Source organism: Homalodisca vitripennis, chromosome 4 (assembly GCF_021130785.1).
Source record: "Homalodisca vitripennis isolate AUS2020 chromosome 4, UT_GWSS_2.1, whole genome shotgun sequence".
NCBI classification, from domain to species: domain Eukaryota; kingdom Metazoa; phylum Arthropoda; class Insecta; order Hemiptera; family Cicadellidae; genus Homalodisca; species Homalodisca vitripennis.
The window spans coordinates 32,215,552-32,243,219 of NC_060210.1; the positions used below are offsets into that span (position 1 = coordinate 32,215,552).

The following is a 27,668-nucleotide window of genomic DNA, read 5'->3' on the forward strand; positions in this document are numbered from 1 at the left end:
AGACATACTGAACTTCGAGTAATATTTCAAATGAATTAAAAAGCAAAGATGATGTATTAGTAATTTTTCTGTGGCACAAATGACATCTCAAAAAATGAAGCAAATGAAGCTATAACTGGTATAACAGAGACAATTCAAAAGGTTAGGAACAACAACATAATTCTGGTAGATTTGCCAAATAGATTTGATCTTCCTCAATGGTTGTGTGTGAATGAGTTGCAAAGAAAATTTAACTTATCAATTAAGGAACTGTGTAACTCTTATAAAAAATGTGATGTTGGTTGAGGTAAGCAAAGCAGAAAGACATCTGCACAATCGTCATGGACTACACCTTAATAATAGAGGAAAGAGATGGCTTGCGGAGCAAATCTGTACTGCTGTAAACCACATGCATGATGGAACTACATCACCACCGCAGCCACAAGGCGATTTAGTGAGAACTGAGGGGGTGCCGGCTACGGCAGAGACCACATCACCACTCACTCGCCCTTCTACACCTGCGGATGAGAGGGCTGCAGCATCACCATCAACCCCTCTTGTAAGTGCTGAGGGGGCGCCAGTCGCGGCTGTGATTTTGTCACCAACATTTTTGCATACCACCACACCGGCAACTGACTCTGCTACACCATCGGGAAACGGACTTCTGCCTTCGGTGCAACATCCTCTTTAGAATTTAAGTGTAGAAGTAAGCTAAATGTCTTGACTATAAACATACAGTCAATAAGAAACAAAATAAGGCAACTAGAAGTCATTTTGAATATTAACAATATTGATGTGCTGTGTATTAATGAGCACTGGTTATATGAGGATGAAATTACTCTGTATGTCCCAGAAGGTTTTATTGTGGCATCTAGTTTCAGTAGGAAACCACCTCTTAGTCGGGGAGGCTCGTCAATAATGGTAAATTGTAGCTTGAAATATGAAAGTATAAATGTATCTAAGTATAGTATTAATTATTTATGTGAAGCATCTGCTATTTTTACTGTTAGACTTTAACTTTATTTTATTAAATGTATATAGAACTCCAGACTCAGATTTTAATAATTTTATAAACAATTTAGAACGCTTAAATATTGGATTTAAATGGATAGACCACACACACATTTTGCTTTATGTGGGGATGTAAATGTTGATATTTTAAAACCAAATAGGCCCTATGTACAGTATTTTTTTAATGTTCTTAGGTCTACTAACCTATATTATGTGAATGAGCAGCCAACCAGAAACTATTCATGTCTTGATAATGTCTATACAAATGTCAAACAGGAGCTATATTGTTGTTCTCTCATTAACCAGGATATAGTAATCAGACCATGCTGGGGTCTTGGTTGAATTTGACTTAAATAAAGTTAGGCCAAAACAATGTGATTGACATACAATCAACAACACGACTTCTTACAAGGGAACAATTGTTTAGCCTTACTGAAAGTTTAAAAAATGACACAGACTGGACTCCTTTGTATCTTGTAAGTAATGTAAATTTTAGCATTTTGAATTCTTTGTAAATATTGTGTCTAATATTTTTAAATAACAACTATCCAATGGTCAATGTAAAATGCAAGGGCAATTCAAGACAACACTATAAAAGATGGTTCACACCTCAACTACAAAATATGAGAACTTACTTGTTAATTTTATATGATAAGTGGAAGAAAAGTTGTAATACCATTGATAAGGATAGATATAAGAGACATAGGAAAATTTACACTAAGACTATTTTCTGAAGAAAAAATTTCTGCAAATAATTATTTAATATTAAATGCTCCAAATAAATGTAAAAATGGCATGGAATATAGTAAGAAATGAATCTGGAGTTAAGAAATCAAATATCTCAAAAAATATACCACTCTTGCCAGGAGAGTTCAACAGTTATTTTGTTAATGTACCATTAACTAACAACACCATAAATTCTGTAAATGGTTTAACTCACAATGATTTTTTTGAATAATTTTTCCTCTCCCTGATAAAGAGAATTTGAATTTTAAGTGGAACACGATTGATGGTAGTTTGGTCAAATTTATTGTTAATAGGTTAAATAATACACGCAGTGAGGATATTTATGGGCTCTCAACTTTGTAATAAAGCATATAATTAATGTGATAATAGTGACTCTTACTTACTTGATAAATTTAACTATGTTTAAAGGTCAGTTTTCCAGATTGTCTAAAATCAGCTAAAGTCACCCCAGTTTTTAAAAAAGGTAACAGAAATTTACCAGAGAAATTACCGACCCATTGCAATTGTACCTGTTTTCAGTAAAATAATTGAATCTTGTTTGTTGTCTCAATTGCATAATTATTTTGTAAATAATTCATTGCTATATGACCATCAATATGGGTTTAGGCCTAAACTCTCCACTGCAATGGCTGTGGAAAATATGATTGATGTAATTTTAAAAGGTTTTGAAGACAAGTTATTTATAGGTTCTAGTCTGATTGACTTGAGCAAAGCTTTTGACAATGTGTCCCATAGTATATTATGTAGAAAACTAGAATATTAATGGCATTAAGAATGTGGAGTTAAGTCTGTTAGAAAGTTATCTAACCAATAGAAAGCAGGTTGTTAAAGTCAATAATTCTCAATCTGAGTATTTAAATGTCATAGCTGGTGTCCCTCAAGGATCTGTATTGGGGCCATTTCTTTTTTTTTAATTTATGTAAATGACTTTAGTGTAAAATATACCTTGTCTATCTGCACTATACGCAGATGACACCACAATGATTAGTGCAGATGGGAATATTGCCAATGTAATGTTGCAATTAAATACATCCCTAGAACAAGCTAAAGCTTGGTATTCTGCAAATAGCCTTTTAATAAATGAAAACAAAACTGAAAATATAATATTCACGCTTAAAAAACCATTGGATTAATGATAGTTTATTCAAACCTGTAAAACTACTTGGCTTCCATCTATATAGTAAACTGTGCTGGAATGTACATATTGATAATCTCTGTAAAATATTGGTAATTTTCCTGTCAAGAAAATTGAAGTACTGTGTAAACTTAGAAACACTTATAATGACGTACAACGGCTTATTTCATAGCCACTTGTGTTATGGCATTCGACTGTGGGGTAATTCCAGTACAGCAAAAAACGTTTTTGTCTGGCAGAAAAAAGCAATTAGAATATTAGCTGGATTATCATATCAAGAGTCTTGCAGACAACATTTTTTCTAGGCTTAAAATTATGACCTTGGCATGCACTTATATTTTCTATAACCTAATATATGTAAAAGAAAATGAAGATAGATTTGAAACACAATGTACACTCCATGAGTATGATACCAGATCAAAAGATAATCTAAGAACTCCTAATATAAGGCAGGCTAGATAAATATTATAAAAGCCATAAATACCAGCAGTTAAAACTATTTAATAAGCTTCCTCTTTTTGTTAGAGCTTTACCTTTCAAACAATTTAAATCAAACATGTCAGAGTGGCTTAAGCTTAAGGAATTTTACAGTGTTGAGAAGTATATGAAATGTGATATGTTGTAAATAACAAATATATATATATATATATATATATATATATATATATATATATATATATATACAAGGGTACTACATAATTTATTATATTTATTTTAAATTTTAGATTTTAACTCCATGTCTCTGTATGTTTTTGTGTTTTTTATGTTTTATTTATTTGAGTAGATTTAAGTATTTATTATATATTTTATTATAATAGATATGACTGAAACTAGTATATATTTATACTATATCACTAGAATTAAGCTGAAAAATAATGTTATTTTGACGAAGCCTATTGTAATCTTTGGAATACTTAATGGCCAATAAAACTTCTGATTTCTGATTCTGCACCAACCATATAGCAATCTCTGACTTGTTACCACTTAAAAAGGGCCTTGAATAAGAAAATAAATAACATGATATACATGCTGTTGTCACAAAAGCAAAACAGATAGTAACTTGAAATGAGATAACTTGAGTGTGGTGGTTTTGAACAAAACAAGTACATACAATCAGTGTACTATGTTGAAGATTCTTGGAGCAATTGGAAAATTTTTAAATACTACTAAATGTTAATAAAAACAATACTTTTCCAAACTGTTTATTTTTTGGACGAGGCCTTTCAAAACCAAAGGTTTCATCATTATTTGTGGAGTCGCCTGATGATGAAACCTTTGGTTTTCGAAAGGCCTCGTCCAAAAAATAAATAATTCGGAAAAGTACTGTTGTATTAACATTTAGTAGTATATATACCTAGAGCACAGCAGGGGTTACAACAATTTGCTCAAACTAAATTACGAGGGAACGCATAAAATTAATCTAGAATGGTTTCTAATCAGCAATATATGTCTTCATAGCACCCAAAATTTCAGTGAAATGTGATACGATATAAAGAACAGATATAAGTTCAGGACAATGTGTTTGCTGATACAAAACTGGTTTATTATTATAAAAAAGTTCTAAATAAAGATGCTTATAATTTTTTTCTCTCTTAGGACAAGAAATTTAGCCCTAAAAGGACCTTTGTGCTGCTTCCGGAGTTACATGGTATTCAGAATGAATAAGGTTGGTGTAGGAGCCACCTGCTGAAATCCATGAGGAAGGATTGTGGGCGTTATATCTCAGTTATGCCACTTAGGACTAGATGCAATTTATAAGCTTCTTGTCCTAAGAGGAAAGAAAGAACTGGAAGGTATAAAAAAGACAGAAGTTAACCCTCCTGGGGTAGAAGCTCAAACGTACCTACAATTCTTATAAAAGTAGAACTATAACAAACATGTGTGATCAGTCATATTAAATAACATTTCAAGTTCTGTGAGAACTTACCTGAGTCACTATACAGGGTGTACATAAAGTCCTGCACGGGTATAATATTTTCTGAACGATAACAGATAAATCAACAAGATTTGGTACATCAATACTAAACCTAAAAATCTACTTTTTGAACGAACTATCAGTTTTCTGTAATATCATGGGGACGTCCTGCAAGGAGTCAGAAGGAAATCTTAAATAGGAGCATAGGTCAATATGGACATCATTTTAAAGGGCTTATCTAGCAGAGTTTAATGCCGCAAACCGCACTCAAAAAGATTGATCCAGTACAAAATGGCGGCTGTTCAAATGTTTTACTTGGTTACATTTTATTACTAGCCATAACCCTAGTAAAGTAAAACTGCAACCAAACGAATACTGCAGCTAACTACTACATTATGATTGTCAGTTGTACAGAAGTGAATTATGACGTTAGTTATCCTTAAGGGTTACAAATTTGGTCCTAATATATTGATAACGGGGAAAACCTGATAACAGTAACAATTAGAAATCTCTTATCTTTGGGTCGCAGTTAGGACTTTCCTATTAGCTTCGTTCAAAAAGTAGATTTTTAGGTGTAGTATTGATGTACCAAATCTTGTTGATTTATCTGTTATCGTTCAGAAAATATTATACCCGTGCAGGACTTTATGTACACCCTGTATAATACTCAAGATGGTCAAATTGTTAGCAATGCCAATACATCAAATTTTACCACACAACACACCTTGAACAGTTTAGAAACAAGAAGATTTCTTGTTTAACCCTTCCAGGGTCAACTTACTGTAGCCTTAGATTGCCTATTATTCAAGTGTTGGGGTAAACAAATTTTTTTTGACCAAAACTGCTCAATTTGATTTTAAATTGCTTACCTGTCATGGAAAAATGGAAATCTATCCATAAATAATTTTTCCCACCTTTTTTGTGTGACAGACCAGTATGCGTATATAAGCGTCATTGACCCTTCCACAAATTGACTTGCATATATAAATATAATTGATGTTTAGGTTTAGCGTAATAAAAACATTTTATGATTAAAAATAAGTATGTATTGCATTATTAGGGTTAACATACAAATAAAGTAAAAACTAATCATATAACAAAGGAGATTGATCACTGTCCATTCACATAGTCCTCCATGTTATGATAAGCTTCGAAACAGCTATCTGTGTGAAGGAACGGTTTTGTTGACACACGTTTTACAAATATAGATCGTTTCTTTTCGCAGATATTTTTTGTAGCAGACATGGCATCGATGACCCTTTGCGTCTCTTCCCATGAGATGAAGTTTTCCGTCTAGCCGTGATACGCGGGGTGCAGAGCGACTGAGAAAGAAAGAGGCAGGCAGCCGACAATGACCTTGACTGCCGCTAAAACCCCTCCCTCACCAAGCAGCCCGAGCCATTCCGGCACACTCTTCCCCTACCTTACTGCCACCAAACTACTTCACTCAATAACTACAGAACTGATTGCAAATTTACTTTATAGAGTACAACTGGGTGAGATGTAGGAATAAAATATTCATGACTTATTCTAAGGCAAAGTACATTATAAATTTCATCTACATCAATTCAATAGGTATGATCGAGTATGAAACAACCTAAAAACTTCAGTTCAGTTCGCCGAGTGGAGAGCGTCTCAGTAAACAAAGAGGCAACCGACAATGACCTTCATTCAGTTGCCGCTAAATCCCCTCACCCCCCCCCCCCCAGTTGCTCAAGCCACTCCGCCCCCCCCCCCCAACCATACTGCCGCCAAACCACTTATATTTTGTTCCCGATTAGCTGGAATAGCTGACAACTGCAAACAATAAGGATATTCATGAACATGATTATGCGTATATACACGCACTTGACGCTTGGCCAAAATAAGTGTATGCGTAAATATACGCATATGACCCCAGGAAATGTTAAGTTAGGCGTATATAACCGTCATTGACCCGGGAAGGGTTAAAAGATTGTACGAAAGAATAGGCCTGGAGTCTTATACCTATATTTTATGCTAATACACTTACCATTGCCTATACTGATATCACATTGAGAAGGATCCTAATAATCTGTAGTATTAGAATGCACTAAACCTTTATTGCATAAATTAAAATTAAAACTGAATTTTTTCAATAAATGAAGTGTAACTAAGAAATACTAACCATTTGTAGGTAACAATTGTGCCATATTTTGACTGAAAAGCCAGTTCCACAGGATTGTCTGGGTCTTGCAGATTGTAGAGAAATAGAGTTTTCTTGCCAACGACAACACTTACCTAATATACAGAAAAGAACAAAAATTAGCTATAGAATAAAATGTAATTAAACATATATTTATTAAAGAATTGGAACTTAAAACAATATACCAACTATCCATGTCTTTGGTCTAATATTAGATGGGAGTATTATTTGAAATTCTGAACTAGTGTATACTGTTTTAATGAGTAATCAATCTTATTCAATAAATACAATATAATCTTATGAAATATAAAAAGAAATAGTTCAGTAAAATACTTTGTATTCCTATAAAAAATATGCCAGAAAGTAGACAAACATAAATTTTATTCTAATACCAATACCAACATTTGGTCTCATTCTAAACTTAATACCAATACCAACATTTGTTCTCATTTTAAACTTAATACCAATTCCAGTATAAATAATAATTAAATATTAAAAACTAATATAGAGTGGCCAGACCAAATCTTTTTCAAATTCCAAATTTTTCCTGGTTTTCAAAGTAAAAATTTCTGATTTTCGAGTAAGTTCATTTTCAAACCAAATATAAACAACGGTAATACTGTTTTTAACACCCGTGCCGAGTGCAACAGTAATGGTTGTATGTCACCAGCTGTATTTTCAAGAAATGCCACAAAGCTGCAGTGGCCTATCATATTTCGTTGCTAGGGGTGTCTGCTATAAATTCAGTAACAAGTCGTCGCTAACACCTATTTAAGTTCCTTGATTTATCTCAGCGTATTTAAATATGTCCACAAATCATTGTGTATACCCAATAATCTTCCTTTCTGATTGAAATTGTATGTATACAATTCGGAAAGAGATCAAACAATTACCATCGCAGCGCTACCGTGGAACAAACTGCTGTCTAATATTGGGGGTCAGAGATCAGTGAGTGCATGTTTAGTACAAGACCATGATTTTGCCAGTACTCAAGGTCAATTCTACGTTCAGGTAAAACAATTGTCGGTTTACCATTGAGCATTTGCCCCCGCACTAAGAGTATAATTAACGTAATCTATTACTGGCTCTATGATAATGTTTGCTTTAAGATATTGCAAGAATAGTATCATGCCATCACAACTACTAAGTAAATAAATACACAAAATACAGAGGTCCATGTCACAATGTATTTATTAGATTGTAGTTATGGATTATGAAACACAGTGTAGGGCTCCTGATACATGTAACAATTGATTGGATGATTTGGTTTGAACAGTTTGGATTTTCCGAATGATAGTAAAGTATTTGAAAAAGTCGTTTAAGCGATTTGTTGATCTGAAAAATAATGGGATTTCCACCAACAGTTGTCTAACCAATGCCACTCTGACATGTGAGAGGAGAATTTAGCTGGCCGGCTATTGGCAGACTGGCGACAATATTAGTCGAGATTTAGATGTGACCGTCATATCAAAACATAACCTCTTTTCATTCTTTTTAACCACAACCAACCGGATTGTACGTTAGGAGCAATCGTTCAAAGATCAAGATCAGACAACCGACTAATTTTTCAAAGGATCGTCACTGTCACATGTACAGGGACTTAACATGACAGGGGTAGAACTAACCGAGAAAAACTTCACTACAATAGTGAAGGCACCCTTGCATTAAATGGTAAACACATTTTCAATCATACACACACAATAGTAACCTCGTGCCGTCCATGGACTCTGTAAACGATTTAGCTTATGTCATCGATCTTCATTCACAATTTAACAAATTACGTCTTGTACAATACAACATTTCAGATTAATCAATTCCTGATTAAATGAGCTGTCAAATTATTTCTTGATTTCATAAGTCCCTAGAGACAGAAAAACTGTTTTTGAGATTTTTCCAGTTGATTTCTGGCTTATACCCTGGTTTTCTCGGTCACCCTGTAATAACAAGATAATAACTAATGAATTGGGTAGGATAGAAAGAGCAAGCCTAACATTAACCAAACTGGAAGGATATTCCTCTTCATCACAGATATTGAAAAGAAAAAGAGGAATATAGTTCCTGCTTTGTAAAGGTAAGCCTGCTTCTTCTTTCATATCTAAATCTTTTGTTAAAACTTGACTTTTTGCTATTATTAATAATAAATAAAAACTAAGAATATAATGCCCTAAATGATTTTGTTTTGTTAATAATAGGATAGGCTGGCCAAAAATTTCAATTCACCCTCAGCCATAATAACATTTTTAAGATATAAATATACAATTATTACTAGAGGAGAGAAATATTTATACAACTATGAAACATAGCAAAAATTAGCAAACACCTGTCCATGCACAAACCCAACACATGAGTGGCAATTTACTGTTATAGATAGAAAAAGGAACTTTAAGCAATATATTATTTATAAAGCTATAACAATTTGTTAATTTGGTAATCTATCTACCTGTTTTCATATAGAAAACAAATTTAACAATTGGTCAGTTGTGTACTGCCATCGATTGGTTGTTATCCACAAAACAAAGTCACCAATGCATGAAAAAAAAAATACAAAATATAAACTATATGTAAAATATTGTTTAAAAAATATATATAAAGATTGCCATAGTTTTTTAAACAATATTTTACATATAGTTTATATTTTGTATTTTTTTTTCATGCATTGGTGACTTTGTTTTGTGGACAACAACCAATCGATGGCAGTACACAACTGACCAATTGTTTAAATTTGTTTTCTATATGAAAAACAGGTAGATAGATTACCAAATTAACAAATTGTTATAGCTTTATAAATAATATAATTGCTTAAAGTTCCTTTGTCTATCTATAACAGTAAATCCACATCCACATCAAGTATATATATATATATATATTATATATATATACAGGGTGAGTGGCTCTTGGTGTGACAAAATTTTTTGGGTTATAATGCGATTTGTAAATGTTGATTACAATGGCTGTTATAAAAAAGTCAAACTCCAAAAAATTAGGTCTGAAATGAATTATTTTCAGTTTTTCTAAAAAACCCGTGTTTTTGTACGTAAATATGATATTTCTCAGCAACGTATAGGCATATATGTGAGCTAACTACATCATTTTTAGATTCTCCGTAAAATTTTCAATTTGAAAAAGTTATCGGTTCAAACGGTAAGAAAAGAAATTAAGCTTCAGGTCGATTCAAATGGCAAAGTTGCTAAGTTTCAGAAAAAACTGAAATATCATTGAACCCCATCTTTTTTACCACACCCTGTACAAAAGAATATGTCGTGATATTAAAAAACCTTGCCATTTAATAGGCTTTTAAAATGGTATGCCATAAGACCAAAGGTAAGTATTCGGTTACTTACTTTTATCGGTTAGAATATTAAAAACATGCAAGCTACAAAAAAGATTAAATCAATTTAATAACAACTGTACTTAATTTTTATGTTTTATAAAACTGCCTCATAAAACAAGGAATTGATGATTACAAAAATGTAAAGCAGTGTAAAATAATTTGTGGATGCTAGTTACAGATTAATGGTCACATCCTTTATCAATGTTTTAATTCCTTATCTTATCACTTTCGCCAGTAGTATACATTCATTCCTTGTCTTGTTTTGTAAAACCAGTGTCCAAATGAATTAGTTCTACCTCCAATAAAACTATTTTTCTGCTCAATTAGTCAAGTGTAGTCTGCCCATGGAGTTCACTACTCGAGAATACGCTGATATTGCACTTTATTTACGGATTTTGTGATGGAAATGCACGTGCTGCTTAAAGAGAGTATCAAGCTCGCTACCTGATCGCGCGTCCCAGTCATTCTGTGTTCTCAAGACTCCATCAACGTCTTGTGGAGGGGAGGTACAGTTCACAAAAGACCTAACGAAGTAGGACAACATTGTTCATGATGTAGGATTAGATGAAGTAGTTCTAAATTCAGTTCGGGAATGATCCAGAAGTTAGTAGTAGACAACTTGCTAGAGACGTAGGTGTATCACAATTGAAGGGTATTGTATATTTTGCATAAGCATAAGTTCCATCCATACCATTTTACGCCTGTTCAAGGTCTGGAAAAGCAACTGATTATGCTCCTAGAGTACAAATCTGTCGTTGGTTGCTAAACAGAGACATAGAGTAGCGTCATTTTTTTCGAAAAAATCCTTTGCACTGATAAGTCATTGTTAACAAGAGCAGGAATTTTCAATCGCCATAATATGCACCCACTGAGATCAACAAAACCCACACCGGACAAGGGAACAATACTTTCAAACGCGTTTTAGTATTAATGTTTGGTGTGGAGTCATAGGCGACCAATTGATTGGCCCTCACATATTTGATGGAACTGTAAATGGAACAAACTACTTAGATTTTTTGCAACACGAACTATCTAACCTTCTAGATGGTTTGAAACAATGTTGAAAGAGACGAGCTTATATTTCCAGCAGGATGGAGCCCCTCCACATTTTAATGCAACAGTACGTCAATGGCTGACTGAAAAACTATCCCGAGTGGATTGAACGTGGGGAACTGTCGCATGGCCTGCCCGATCTCCCGACCTTACACCTATGGACTTTTTTGTGTGGGTTTTTTTTTAAGCAGGAAGTTTATTCCACCCGGTAAACTCAGAAGAAGAATTACGAGGCAGAATTGGTCTTGCTGCCTCAAAGGCTTCGGGGGGAAAATTGTCTTTTAAAATGACCGTAGGAGCAATGAGAAAGCGAGCGAGCGAGAGCTTGTGTGAGAAGAGAATGTCGCCATTTTGAGAATGAACTGCAATGATTTTACTTTTAATGTTTTGTGTTCATGAGGTATTCTAATTTTCATTTACCTTACTGATAATAGATTAAATTTCCATTTCTTAAATATCTTTACTAATGCTAAAAAATTATGTTTATTATACCGTCCTATGACTACTCAGTGTTAACTTTTAAAACTATAACTGATTTTTTTAAATGGCCCCAAAACACCTAAATAGCTGGTCATATGGCATACCATTTTAAAAGCCTATTAAATTAAAAAGTTTTTAATATCACTTGACACATTCTTGTGTACAGGGTGAGGCAAAGAGATGGGATTCAATGATATTTCAGTTTTTTCTGAAACTTAGCAACTTTGAGATTTGAAATCGTCCTGAAGCTTAATTCTCTTTTCTTACCGTTTTCAAACCGATAACTTTTTCAAATTGAAATTTTACGGAGAATGTGTAAAAATGATGTAGTTTTGCTCACATATGTCAATACGTTGCTGAGAAATATCAGATTTACGTAGAAAAAACACGGGGGTTTTTTTAGCTAAACTTAAAATAATTCAGTTCAGACCTAATTTTTTTAGTTTGAATTTTTTTATAACCGCCATTGTATCACATTTACATTGCATTATAACCCAAAAAATTTTGTCACACCAAGAGCCACTCACCCTGTATATTTCTTGTGTGTGTGTATGTCATTGAACTCTTCCTAAACAGCTGTACTGATTTTAATGACATTTTTCAGGTGTCTTCAGGTGGATACGAGAATGGTTTAGATTTTAAAATGTAATAAGTTACAAATTAAGTTTAAAAGTTTTCAAAGCGCCTGCACATTATAAACTGCAATTACGATACAGTTACGTATATTAAATATCCAAGCACTACTTAAAGGCACTAAGTTATGATGTATTTCTTTAAAATAAATTTCTGGTTGAACTCAAAGCTTGAGTGTTAGTGGTTTTTGTTGTGGTTCCCAGGATACCTCAGCCTACCAAATATTTTACATCATCCCTAATTCAATTTATCAATACAAGTAGTAATGACCATCATGAAATAATTTTAATTAATTATTAAATGTTACTTGAATTATTGTGTGTTTGTAAAATTGACTTGATTTCTTTGTTATACCTCACATATTGAAACTGTCACAACAGATGATTTTTACCTTTGTTACATTTACTCAAAACTGTAACTACAAATCTTAATAATCTAAATAATATTACATGTGCGAAAGTATGTTTGTTTTACTTTTACGCATAAACTATTCAACCAATTGCGCTGAAATTTGACATGGACATTCTTAGGTTCCCTGGGATGAATATTTATAGGCCTATTCTCATTTTGAAAATTCCTCCGAGCTATTCCCTACTGGTCTTTAAAGTAGCGACAAAATCCCACCTTGGTCTCTAAAGTAGTGAAATGTTATTAAAAGAGAATTTCTAATGTAATCAACTGTCTGTGTAAACATTGTTTATTATTTACAATTTGTTTACATTTATAGTGAGTACAAATACTTTTAATGCCATTTTAGATTTCGGCGATTAGGTAAGTACTCATCTATATTACACAAAGTTCCAAAACATAAGATGGTCAGAATTTGACACTGAAGACTACCTTTGAAGCAGTCTGGAAGAACTATGTTAGATGGAATTTTGTTGGACTGTGCTTTTAAACTAATGTACTAACTCCAGTTCAAAATGTTCCAAAATATTAACAATGTTTTTCAATTTATACAGAAACAAAGGCGTAGTGTCATTGTTAATGTACTTTTAGCTGTACATGTGTATCAAATATTAAGTATTAGATCTAAAAGACAGTGTAACTATTTAACAAAATAAATTAGAATGACCATAAATATAAACTTTTTTACATATTTTCTTGATTGTGGCAACAAGGCAAACACAAAATTGGCCAGAAAATTCGTTGGATATAAAATTCACTTGAACCAGTAGTGGACATATAGTGAAATGCCTTCTACATTGCATGCAAAGGACCAGGTAACTGCTAGCACAACAGACATGAGACAATGTAGTCTAACCTTTACTTTACATTTATTAGCTGTCTTTTGACAAAAGCATGATTCTCAGAGCTGTGTATGTATTTTCTTGATAAGAAAGGAGGCAAAATAGGCAATGGAACAAAAGATACTAACTTCAAAGTAAATTAAAATGATCATAAATATAAACTTTTTAACATATTTTCTTGATTGTGTGAAGAAGGCAAAATCAACATTAACTTTGGGAAAATAATTTACATTAAACAGAAGTGCTCATAGAGGTGCAAAACCTACGAAATTGCATGCAAAGCTGCGGGTAACTGCTAGTTTAGTTATATATCTGTTTTTGCATACAGAAAGTACAACAATATCATGTTTTAGAGATCAGTAGTTTGCATACTGCTGATCAGTTGTTGTCAACAAATAGTCAAAAAAAGGCACCTCCCTCAACTGGACTCTCTGGTGGTTCTACTATAAATTGTTTTTATTTCGTGTATTTAATTCCACTCACAGTGTTGTCACCACAGAGACGTTCATCTGTCTTCATCTCCGAGAACTGCAGATGAGCTGGCTCACTGCGCAGCTGAATCACTCGCAATGTGTCACCATCTGCATTATTGATGGAGAGGGTCTTATCCTCTGAACCCAGAGCCAGCAAATCACTAGAGCTCCAGGCACCGCCTGTTATACGCTTGCTGTGCTTACCAAGCACTGGGATACGCCTGCATCAATCACAATGTTGATACAATACAGCTTGTTTTGTCAAAAATTAAACATGATAATTAACATATAACATTGCAACTATACAAAGAGTTAAAACTAAAAATGATCTTTATTCATTGTTTTGATGTCAGGACAAAGAAAACCTGTCATGTGGACTGATACAGATAATGATGTCATGGCACAAATTCAAACAGATTCATTTGTTTTTATACAAATTAATCGTATATAAAATATATGTTTTACAACCTGTCAAGTCTGGTCAACCATGGTGAGCCAGGGTAGACTAAATAACGTTAATAGCAATTATTGGAATTTTATTTTGATTTATAATGAATTATTACATAACTTAAAGTTATGTATAGCATAATGATGTTACTGTTTAATTTTTTTAAGGCACTAAATAACTATTAAAATTAATTGTGCTGTTTCCTGTGAAATTGTAGCCTATATATTTGTCTACATTTTTTTCTGGAGGGGGTGTGAAGAGTGCATTACAAGTGTGGGGTTTTCCGACAGGTTTTTAATACAATAATATAATAAGGCATACCCGCTAAAAATACACCCCCTACTTTTCGTGGGCCAGTCTAGAAATGGTGTGTCCTTTTTTGCCCTTAGGATCTTCTTCACATAGTTGGCCACCATATTCCAGTATTTCTGTCCTCTGAGCATAACTCCAACGATAGTCTGTGGTTGAAGATCTTCTTCCTGCAACTGTGTCATCATCTCCCTCCTTTCTTCTGTCCATCGTCTGCACCTTGGTATATTCCACATCATCCTTAGATGAATCTTAAAAAGCACAAGCGGGCAACTCTCGTTTTCTGGTACAATCCAAAATAACCGTGGCCTGACAAGAACTGAGTGATGAAGAGATCATCGTTTTCATCCAACTTTCACAGGATATATGCTGCTTACAACTTTTGCAACTAGCTCTGCTTCCTCAACTTTGAGTTCTTCTTTGCTGTCAAAAACATACTTACGTGCATTTAAATCGATGAGCAATACACTTGCGATGAGTTGAACCGCTGGCTTAGAGACTGTCCGGTAGTGACCTTCAAAGCGGCTTTTCTCTGAACATTATATGGCCATTCGCTTTCAATATTTTCCTTTCTTTAGAGCGCCCACCCATACCTCACATCCATTGAGTAGGATGGAGTCGGTAATCAACATCAAGAGTTGCCTTCGCCCTGCGATCAGGGCCCCGATATTTGCCATAAGTCTGCTCAATGCTGTTGTTACCTTGGTAGCTGATATCTTTCTGATAAATACCGGATATGCTCCCAAAATGAGAGCTTGGTATCCAGGTACACACCAAGGTACTTCACTTCAGGTTTGTATATATTTCAAATCTTCCAACTTGACGTTGAATAGCTGTAGGAATTCTTTTCCGTGTAAGCAGAACCATGTGGGATCTAGAGGATGAGCTGCCCTTAGTTCGGATGATCCCCAATGAACTGGGAAGGTACCTCCCCAGGGGTGACATTCAATTGCCACTCAAGACCAATACATCCAAATTCAAATTCAACCAATGGTTAGGCTCAGATAAACACTAGTTTGCATCCGGCAAGAGGTGGCCCTGCTCTTAACTGAACCACAGGATCTAGTCTAGTGCCGATTGTGCACTCTGCCTTCGGCGCCACGCAGTAGTGGTGCCAGGTCAGCCATGACCAGTCTCGACTGGTCTGTCTGGAATCGTACCACACACTGCTTTTGCATGACTGAGGACCCCCAATCCCATAGTGAGAGGCGACCTGTGCTTAAGGGATGCATGGCGCAGGGGTTGTGTGTTAAGGACAGAGCCCTTGGGGGTTGGGCGCCCTCCCTAGCGTAAAAAGCCTTACCTGGTCATGTGGGGCTCTGACTGGGCAGACCTTTTATTTCCTCGGTATTCGTGGGACCTTTTATGGATCCTGAAATCAAGAACCCAACAGATCTTGATCTGGAAAGGTTACAGCAGGCAGTTGCATCTGGCAGTTTGGCTTTGGGTGTCTCTGCCTATTCATCACGCTCAAGTACCATCAACGAAGATTCAGCAGTTGATGGTGTTGATGTAGAGGTCAAGCAGACCAGCTGAGAATGCGAGGTGTTGCAACTGATCATGGGAATTAAGGTTCTTCAGGTCAATCTGCAGCACAGTAAAGCTGCTTCAACTGTGTTCTGCACACCCTTTTTGGTGGAAGAATTTCACGTGGCTCTAATACAGGAACCCTGGATTTGTAAGGTTAAAATATCAGGGCTTTTCATGGTAGGGGTCAAAGGTATAGGTATCCAAGAAACAGAGACTAGGTGTCATACAAGAAGAACCTAAGGTTAAAAGTAGAATTTGACGGTAGTAACCGGAAAAAGCGGATTCAAAATACAGTGCAGCTACAAATCTGCTGACAATTTAACTTCTGCAATTGTGGGTTTATTTGATCTCAGTTGCCTGTTATTAACAGGAAAAGATACAAAGTGGCCTCGTGGAACTCCGAACTGGCCTCTTTGAGGAAGAGAGTGGGGGCTCTGTTCAGGAGAGCAAAATCTTGGGGTACTAGGGAGACCTACCACGAGGCTCTTGCACTGTACAACCGCAAGGTCCTTACGGCTAAGAGATTAACCTGGAAGAAACTCTGCTCTGACATTGACAGTGTGCAGGATTGTGCAAGGCTAACAGAAGCTATTAGCAAAAAATCCCATCTCGCCGTTTGGTGGTCTCAGGAACGATCAAGGTATACATATTACTGAACGGGAGGGAGTTCCTAAAGTCATGATGGAAACAGACTTTCCGGACTCTATCCTCTATGACAAGGGTCAACCACTCAGTGGGGGTTGGATATTCTCCTTCCCCTGCTGTGCATGCTGTTCAGGGCCTCTGTGGCCTTCAGGCATATTCCTCTGTCCTGGAGGGTATCCACGGTAGTGTTTACACAGAAGCAGGGGAGGTCTAGCATGGATTGACCCAAGCCCTTTAGGCCGATATGTATGTCCTCCTCTCTTCTCAAAACCATGGAGAAGATGGTTGCTGTTTGATTGGGAGGGAACACTCTTGGAGCACCCTCTACATCCAAATCATCATGCTTACACTCCAGGAAGATCATGCGACTCAGCCTTGCATTAACTGGTATGCAGGATTGAGAAGGCGCTGGCAGCGAAGGACGTAGCCATAGGTGTCTTTCTGGACATCGAAGAAGCTTTTGACAATACAGGCACTCAGGCGATTGTCAATGTGGTCTCAAGACGTGATATTGATGGTCAAATATGTGACTGGTTACCACCACTCTTACGGGAGCAAGCATCAGTGCTAGAACTATGAGGGGCTATCCCCAAGGTGGCGTCCTTTCTCTTCTTTTGAGAAACCTAGTTGCGGAAGACCTGCTCGTGTCTTTGAACAATAGTGGTGTCTTTGCACAAGGGTACACGGATGACATTGTGATGCTTGGGAGTGGCAAGTTCAACACAATAGTCATGGAAATAACCAATGCTGCTCTGAACATGGTGGGGAACTGGTCTGGTGTGATGGGATGGACCTTAGCATCAACCCCACCAAGGCTGCCATGGTTGCCTTTACTAGAAGGCGTCAGTATTGGTCCATTCTTACTGAGAGGCACTTTGACCATACTTCGATTCACAAAGGTTTTCTGTATCATTTCAATCGTCTCTATACAACTCTTGCCAAGATTGAAGCAAAACTTGATGCAAATTTGTTAATCAGTTTTTTTCTGTTATTTTCAACAGTACACAAATGCAACAAACAAACAAAAACATGAAACAAAAACACACTCTGTGGACAACCCAATGTGTTCAGCCAGAAACTATTGTATTCAGGTAGTTCGTGAGGGACTACTAGTTACGCGCACAACCTGCAGAGGCCGCTGTGGTGCGAAGATATAAACGCAGGTCGGATACTTTTCTCACAGACCTTGCACTCTTGAACATCCAATTGATACCCTTTAATACAGATTCTAGTTACAAAATTACTGAAAAGTGAAGTCTAATCCATAAGGGTCATTTTCAAATTGAGAACTAATATGATGTGTAAAAAAAAATTATTTGTGTTAAATGAAAAAAATCAAAAAAACTATACTTTAATATATTCTGTACTTAACCTAGTAATACCCCCTGAAGTAGCAGAGCTTAATTTCTACAACATTTGTATTTTTTTTTTATTTATAGAAGCACATGCTTAAAAATTGGTCCCCTCGCTGAGATTATATAATATACTCAAATATATTTAGTGCTTAAGGCTAAAATGGTTAATTGGTATAGGATTGCTAATTACTATCTTGGGGAAACATAAATGTCTAAGAAAATTATACAACTATTAACAAAAACACATATTTTTACCAGAAAAACTGTAATCAAATCAGAAAAGCTGAAAAAATTCACAAAATTTAAAAAATACATAATTATGACATTATTTGGATTAAAAAACTATATACAACATTGTTTATTACTATAAATTGTGAGTATTATAACACAAAACTTGTCCTTTAATAAAACAAGCATTTTCATTTTATTGAGTAAAAGAACATCGTCCGCGAGGGGACAAGCGTCGGCGTGGAGACAAAGATCGTCGGCGAGGAGACAAAGATCGTCGGCGAAGATACGACAATCACTCGCTATACGATCATTTGCTTTAATATTTTAATTACCGTTCCATGAACGATGTTTTTATTCATTGCTTTTTTCTCGTTTTTAGTTGATCATAGAACATAAACATATTAGTAAGACAGCCTGTCACTGTACCATGAATATGGAAGCCAAATACAATGCTCAACAGAACAGATAATGAATTTCAAACAAGTTGAATAAACTTACCTCATGGTCACGTTTAGCAAATGTTACTCCATGTAAAAAAATAATAGCACATAAAAATTACGTTCTTTGTTTGAAAATCACATATACACTATTAATATTGCTGAAATTTTCTTAGTTACTAAAAAAAACTTTCACAACTTTTTGACGTGTTTTTATGAATAAAAATAATGATGACTATTTACACAATTGTACTTAAAAAAACACCTTACAAAAGAAACTGGACCCGTTAAATTTATATAAAACAACCTTTCCCCCTGAAACGACATTCTTGGAGTGGGCAATGTTCCCAAAATTTGGGGGAAAAGCAAATCCATGCAATGTCGTTTTGATCGGGCTGAAACGTTTTGGCATCCTTTGTTTGTTTCATAAACAAAACTTCAATTTCCATATCATTGGACATTTCACTTTGTATTACCGCAACAAATTGTTTTTTAGTTTTCCCCATTTCAAATGAAACTACAATAAAAGTGCCAGGTTTCAGGTCATCATAGCCATAGTTGGAATTAAAAGTTATTGTTTTTTGTACACTTGACGATTCTTCACTCTCATCTTCTGAACTATAAACATCAGACACCCTGAGCCTAACTTTTTTGTCGGCAACTTTTCCTTTTTGTTGGATTCCATTACATTTTCTATAATATTAAAGTGAAAATGACGACACTCGTTTTCACATTCAAAACAAGATAGCTTTCTTCCAAAGAAATATTTGCCGTTCCAGAACAATTGTCGAATGCCCATAATACCTTTAATTGCTGGCAAATTTTTCTGGGACTTGTCTTTTAAATGCTTTAATGTCAGAACTAAGCACTTCTATGATGTTCGTAGAGCTATTACATAATGCCTCTACCAAAATCTTTTGCAGACATGATGTCTTTACCATGAAGAACGTGTTGGTCCGCATTTCTTTTTAGGGAGCCCCCGACTCCGTCCATGGCACCCTTGCCGTGGCCTGATTCCATAAAATTCCAAGAGAAACTTTGTAATTTTTTAAACATTTTTGGCAATTTTTCTTTCATGAAATAAACGTTTGTCTTATTTCTGTACTGGGACGATGGGCTGTCGGGAAAAAAAAAATATATATCTTCTTAGTTTTAGGGAAATCTGTTGCAGCAGTTTCTAAAATGGGTTGCAAATGGGGCCCAAACGGCATATGACATGTGATCTATATCATCCGATACAGTGCAAAATGATTTGCATCTGACTTCTTTGTTTTGATGGAAGTGCATAAACTCCAGTGTGCAAAGAGATTTGGGGTTTGGATGCACCAAAGTGTATGCTTTGAAATTTCAGCCGAGCATTTAACAACATAGTAGTTTTGTGAAAAATCTATCTGAAAACATAAGTTCATCTTCTTTAAGATTTTCCATTAAAGAATTTAGTTTTATTCCCCTGATGCTTCATGGCAAATACATGTTTTTTTAAAGTTGATCATTTGATCCTTGAACATTTTCATTACTTCGCCAATGTCGTAATCTTTAGTAACTTTTGAAACTTTTTTTTATAACTTTCTCTTCACCTTTAATAATTTTTTTTTCTACTACTTGTACCCACTGACTTTACTTTAATAATCTTTTGGGCATCTTCATCAAAATAAACTTCGTTAGATAAACACTTTTGACATCGGCCATACATACACTTTTCATTTTCAGTTGAGCAAACTAAAGAGTTTAATACTTCACTGGTTTTTGAAAATAAAATTGACTTGGCGTTATACAATGCCCGATACAATTAATTTTATGTTTTCATGTTTTAAACAAGCGCAGGTTTCTCTATCTTTTTGTTTAGGCTTTTCTACCCAGAATGGCCCTGCAACGGGTAAAAGTTGTTGTAAGATACGTTTAACGTTTGTTTCTTGTACAAACTTATTATGCAAAATTTGCCAAAGTGTCCAGTAATACTCGCCTTTGCATTTTTACACCCCCTCTTGTTATAAAGTCTTTCTTGCCTGGCATCATCTTTGATACTAGATCATTTAAAAAAAATTTTTTATTGGTAAAGCTTCCTTCACTTTTACTGTAGAGTACCTTTTCCTCATAAACTTAGTATCACCGTCTACCATTTTTTTATTCCTGTTGTAGGATACAATCGATGTAAATTCTTTTTGGACCCTATATTGTCGTAACAACTTTGTGCCAATAACTTTGGACTTTATTTGGCGTTCTTTAGTTTTAGGATCGGTACTCTCTATTGATGACTTCAGCTGCTTTTCTAAAGCAAAAACCAACAAAGAGTCTTTTTTTAATGTGTGGTGATACTTTTTCGTTTTCGTTACCAGCCCCCTAAACCTTTTTGCACGGGGAGGGTGATGCACACTTTTATTCTTCATTTGTTCCCTCTGAAGTCGTTTCTTGTATTTTTCCAATTTCGCCCTAAGGTTTATTGTTCTCTTCTCTTTGTTTTTTCAGTTCCCTATAAGCTTTTAGCTCTGTCTTTTTCTAACTATTTTTCGGCCGTCCGATTTCTTTTTGACGAGAGTCTCTTTTATTTTGCGTTAGTTTTTCTTCAGTGCCGCTTTCGGGAGGGGTATTACTTAAAACAACATCTTCTTCCTTCTTCTTTTTTCTTAAAGCTGCTTTCCTTTTTTTCCAGATTTGTCTGCACACTTCTTTCTCTTTTTTCAGTCATTTCAGCAACTAACTTAATCTGTTTTTCTTTTTTTAATCGGTGGTATCTTTCTCTGTCTCTTTGACGTTTTTTTTCTAACTTTTCCACTGACATATTTTCCTTGTATTTTCTGTTTCGGGCATTGGCAAGTTCTCGTTCCCTTCTGTATTTTTGTGCGTCAGCAGCAGTTTTCTTCTTTGTTTTACCCCATTACAAACTGAAAATAAACAAACATATTTATTCATGGAAAAAGAAATTAAATTTATTAGGGTTTAATAATTCCGATGGATAATGGTATTAAAAGTTCAGTTTATTTTTTAACTTGACAGAAGAAGCAATGCAAAAGAAAAAACAAAATTTCACGTCTAAACAACGGGGAATATATTAGTTATGAACTTTTAATGAAAAATATATTTGTTATTTTTGCATGTTGAACTATACTTAATTTAAAATGTAGATGACCATACAAATGTTCTAAAAATAAATTTGGTCGTTAAAATAATCTTAAGTCCCCACGATGACGGCAAATCGTCTCTTCGCCGACGTCTGTTGGTCCCTTCGCGGACGTCCGCGAAAGGAAATGTATCCTCTCCGACGTTTTCCGAGGGGACCGTCGGCGAGGCGAGGGGACATTTCTTTAGTCTTTCCCGCTTTAATTCGATGACGTGGCAATAGTACACGCGTTGGTGTTTTGAGGTTAGGTCTCTACTATTTCATAGTATAAATACAATACAACAGCTGAATAAATAGTTCGTAAAAACATTCGTTATTTGCCGTCGGCGAGGGGAACTCTAATTAATGTACGCAAAGAAATATTTTACCTGAATTCAGTTCTAGAAGCACAGTTGTATAATATTTCGTGAACAAATATCACTGCAACAACCAACTGATAGTTTCTGTTCACCACACACAAGACAAGGGATGGCGGGAACCGAATTAGCGATGTTTAGCAGGAATCTTAAAACACGTTGCGTGTTTAGAAAGCGGTCTAGGGACATGAATAAAACACAAAATATCTCTTACTATAAAGGTGAATTAATTTTTTTTGCAGTACATTTAAAAGATCATTATTGAAGGAATACTTTAGTCCTTTTTTCTTAAGCTCAAGGATATGAACATGTTCTGAATATTTTGTATTCACAATCCCATGTTAGCTGTTATGGACAGTCAGCGAGGGGGACAAAATGGGACTTATTGGAATTATTGAAAATAGTCTAATTATGATTTTATATTCTAAATTGTTTTTATGGTACTAATTAATATAGCTTTGTTTAATTTTTAGCCTAGTTTATCTTTGTTTCTTACTTAAATTAAATGTTATTAGCCTGGGAATGATATTAGTTCTCAATTTGAAAATGACCCATATAACACTACTCAATGTGGAATAAAATCTGTCCTAAAATTGGTGGTGTTCACTTACTTTGCAGTGGAGTGATTATATATTGAAAGGTTGCCACTGTGGGTGGTGACGGCAAGCAGGGGACTTGTCTTAGCCCAGACTAGACAGCTAAGCTTGTCCCTCAGCCCGACCTCCACGGTAGACTTTTTGGTGGTGTTGGCATCCCAGAGCACCAGAGTCGTGGCATTCGCACAGATAACAGCCAGCAAGTCTCCATAGCAATCCCAGTCCAATCCAATACATTGTCTATTACACATAAATAATTAATGTTTTATTATGCTATAGTTTTTATCCTTCAAGTTTCCTAAAAGACTATATATTTGATACAAGTTATTAATATATAATATTCTGGAGTTAGGTAGTTTCTCGCAGCCATCAGGTTTAGGCCATAATTGATTCCACAAGATAAGGAATACATTCAACTTTAAAGGGTTTTATATAGAGATAAAATGCATCCATCAAAAATGAGATAGCCTATTAATTAAGTTGTAATTACATTTAAATCTTTATTTCAAAGTTTGTATACTAAATTCAATAATTTAGTTTTAAAATTAATATGATAATTTTGTTGGAAGAAGAAGAAAAATTGATACAATCTTTGTAGTTCCTCCCCCAAAGATAATTCTTTACCTTATCACAGATGGATTTTTATAACAAATAAATGACTTGCTCAACTTTTTTTAAACCATAGAAAAAAGGAAGCTCTTTTGAAGCTTGATGTCATCCAGTTTTATTTCCAGGAATGTACTGGATACTGTACAAACATTTTCAGTTGGTAAAATAATATCAGAAAAAGTATCCATTTTCAAATGGGATTAATGAAAATTTATTAAATTTGTTTTAGAACAGTTAGATTTCAAATCATTGCTTTGAAACTAATCATACATTTATGTAATGGCATTCTAAGCTGTGATAACTGATTTTTATCAATTGTGAGACAAGTTGTATCCTCTTCTACAAGTTTAAAAAACAAATTTGCTATGAAAGGTCTTAAAAACTAAAGAATATGTAGATGAATAAAGTTAAGTAGTTGTCACATACCCTGGTAAACGAATCCTCTGTTCTACTTTCCCATGTCTGTTAAAGATGCAAACAGTATTATCGGCTCCAGTTGTAGCAAGGTAACCTCCACTGCCATGTTGCCAGCTGAAATACACTTGCCCTGGCCCATGTGGCTGCTCCAATTTAAATAATTCCTTTAAAAAAGAATCACATGCCATGTAAAACATTTATATTCATTAAATTAAATTTACTATACTTCATGGTCATGTTCTTAAGCTCACAGTATGGCAGTTTTTATGAATAAATGCATGAATGGAATCATCTAAGAGCAGTCTGAGATTTGTTCATACATGTAAATAATAGAAGCTACACTTAATTCCTTGAATCAAGTCTAACACAATATATTATTTTAAAAACTCTATATAATTGCTTTAATATTGAGTGCTACCAAAAGAATTAATAAAAAATATTAAGAGATATAAGCATTTATATTAATAATACAATTAAAACAAACCAACAAGTTTTTATAAATATACTAGTAGTTACCCGAAGCTTTGTACACAATTTTGTCAGTTTTTGCACCTGTATGAGCCCTTTTGGTTTCTAGTGAATTATATTTACAATCCCACAGTTGAGTTTGCCTTGTTTCCCAATCAAGAAAACTTATATATAAATATACCAAACTGTTGTTTTGATAGTACGTTGTTTTCATTCTAAAAATGTATTAACTGTTTGAAAAACAACTTCTCAAAAACTTTTCTTAAAGGTGGCAAAATAGATATAGGTCTGTAGTTACTTGATTTTGACAAATTGCCGGTTTTGAACAGAGGAATAATTTTTGCTAATTTCAATTGTGATGGAAATTTTCCTTCAGCAAAGGACAGATTTAAGGCTGCTGTAAGAGGTTCCAAAAATGTATCATAGCATTGTTTTAACAACCACACAGAAATACCATCAACTCTGCAAATCTAGTTTTGTTTTAAGTCATTTTATGACTGCCTCAACATCCCTTGTGATTACAGGGGACAGAACCATAGAAAATATAGGACCAATGTTTGACAAGTGTGAGGGCAGTTTTGGTTAATGCGTCAGTACTTCAGACAACTGTTCCGAAGTATTCACAAAAAATGTTAGCCACGTCGGTCAGCTTACTATATGACTTATTTCCTTCTTTCAGTTCAATCTGATGTTGATGGAACTTAGTTTTATTCTGTCATTTATAATTAATTCCACACCGTCTTAGAAATATTATCTGAATTTTCAGTACATGTTTGGGTGTTGTAAGATTTTGCCGCCGATTAGAGACGCCCGTGATCATAGCTGCTTATAACTGTTTAATTGATTGTGCCATTTACAAAACTTATTTGGCGTAAAATTTTAAAAGCAGACCAGGTTTTTTAGATTGACATTACAATAAATATTGCATAATTATAGCCATTGATATAATCAACTGGCAGAATAATTAATTTCAATAATAACTAAAATCATTTGTACAAAAATATTTGAATAGTAAACTTAATATTTGATTTAAAAGTCACTTCATCTGAATTTAAATTAACTTTAGAAACATTGAAAGACAAATGTTAGGTGGTGTTTTTTGTTCAAAATTTTAGTTTTTTTACTAAAGTTTGTTTGATTAAAACAAGATTATTCCTATTAATTGAAATAAGTTAAAACTGTGGAAGAATATATTTTATATTAAAACCTGGTGACTTCCATCAAGAATACAAAGCAGATAAAGATTGTTCCCATCATTTGTTTTAATTCTTAGCTTAAAATTGTTATAGTTCCTATTATTTATTACAAATTTAGATAGTTTTACAAATATATTAAATTGATCCTTTAATTTAAAAGTATCAAACACATGCACTTTATTTAGTTTTTTTTAATATGTTGATATAGAGTGATAGTTATTAGTTGACAGGCTATATGAAGTATCAATAATTACCTAGCCTATGCTAAGTAATATAAAAACCGGGTCCACTTATCTAACTCTACCCCTTAACTGATATTACGATATCAATAAAAATTAATATAGTAACTCTCAATATAAATGTATAGACATCACCTTGCTAATTTTTTTCATAAAGAAATAGTATAGACTAGACAAACTAGTCTACCTACTTTTTGAATATAGACGTTCATGCTTTGATTTATAATCATATTCAACCCATTTTTCTGTGTACCAACAGATGTAAAAAATCATACTACCTATTTTTCAAAATTGTATAGAAGATTTTTAAACATTTAAAACAATTTAATTAAAACATTATGCTTAATAGCCGCTGTTAAGGTTAAAACTTCTAAGGTAATAAGTTAGACTTATGATGACATTTAAAAAAATAAGTGTTTACCTTTTCATGAGCCATAAATTATAAAAAAAATTAGTTAAGAATATGCACATTTAATATTTAATAATTGGAAATTCTATCAGTCACGTATCATAGTCACAACATAAACAAAAAGGCAAACAAATAAATTGACAATATGACAAAAGTGACAGTTACATAGCAAAGACTAAAGAGTAAACACTAACGCAAAGTCGATCAGAGCATTCAACAAGGAGAAAAATCACATTTTTTTATTATGAATTGAGTTGTGTAACAAAGACTACTAAACTGTTACGACATGCGTGTTAGATGTTCAGTAATGATTCAGTCTTTCACTGTCCATATAGTCAAAGGTCATTTGTAAGTTGCCAATAACAAGTACAAAAGGTAGTCACAAGTCAACTTAAAATTTCCAACATCAAAAACACAAACGGGTAAGAACTTTTTGCTTTTTTATAACAAGGTAAGGCCAATATCCTTTTATCCATACTCTGCCCTTCATCAAAGAATATAGGTATGCGCGGGGAACTTAACGAGCAGAGTGAGGAGGGAAATAGGTACATTACGAGACAGATAGTAATAATTAAAAGTGCACTGAGCAAGATACATCGTTCTACCACCTCTAATAATTAATTTACTCCTCCCCGATTCCTTTCAACAATATCCAAGCCGAATAGATCAGATATGCAAAAGACTTGGAAACTTTCCCGAGGCGAAGAGTTGGTATGTTTGTAATGTAACCTAGTGCAGGTTAAAAATGATCTCCAGCTTGGTGCCATTCAGCTCGACTATGATTGCACTGACGTCAATCTTCTGCTCTCCAACTATTGCACACAGCTTAGTGAACTTGTTGATTATCACTCTCCATGGAAGGCTGTTGGCTGTTGTGTCTTTCCCAAATGGTTCTCCAAGGAGCTTAGGGAGCTTGTAATTCTCAAGAAGACTCTACACAAGAAGTTCAAGAAATCCTTTGACCTTGTCGACTATAATAACTTTCGCACCATTCGTGATCGGTGCAGGGTTGTCTCCAGGGACTGTCGTTCGAGCTACATCAATCATGTCAATACTACCATTTCATCTAATGTAAAGATCTTCTGGAGCTTTGTTAAGGACCTCAATCGGGCGTCTTCCATGCCAAGCTCCCTT

At 34.5% G+C, this 27,668-nt stretch overlaps 1 protein-coding gene across 1 annotated transcript in view; it reads right to left on the reverse strand.

The window, feature by feature from the left end:
* The window catches only part of LOC124359122 (WD repeat-containing protein 19), a 79,222-nt gene extending 52,528 nt beyond the window's left edge, over window positions 1-26,694 (reverse strand). Inside the window, exons 1-5 of the mRNA XM_046811586.1 lie at window positions 26,547-26,694; window positions 24,232-24,386; window positions 23,212-23,436; window positions 14,182-14,392; window positions 6,934-7,046 (exon numbers count right to left, since the gene is read on the reverse strand). Of these exons, the coding sequence (XP_046667542.1) occupies window positions 6,934-7,046; window positions 14,182-14,392; window positions 23,212-23,436; window positions 24,232-24,386; window positions 26,547-26,561 (719 nt within the window). The 5' untranslated portion in view covers window positions 26,562-26,694. The remainder of the gene's footprint in view (window positions 1-6,933; window positions 7,047-14,181; window positions 14,393-23,211; window positions 23,437-24,231; window positions 24,387-26,546) is intronic.
* Window positions 26,695-27,668: the final 974 nt, after the last annotated feature.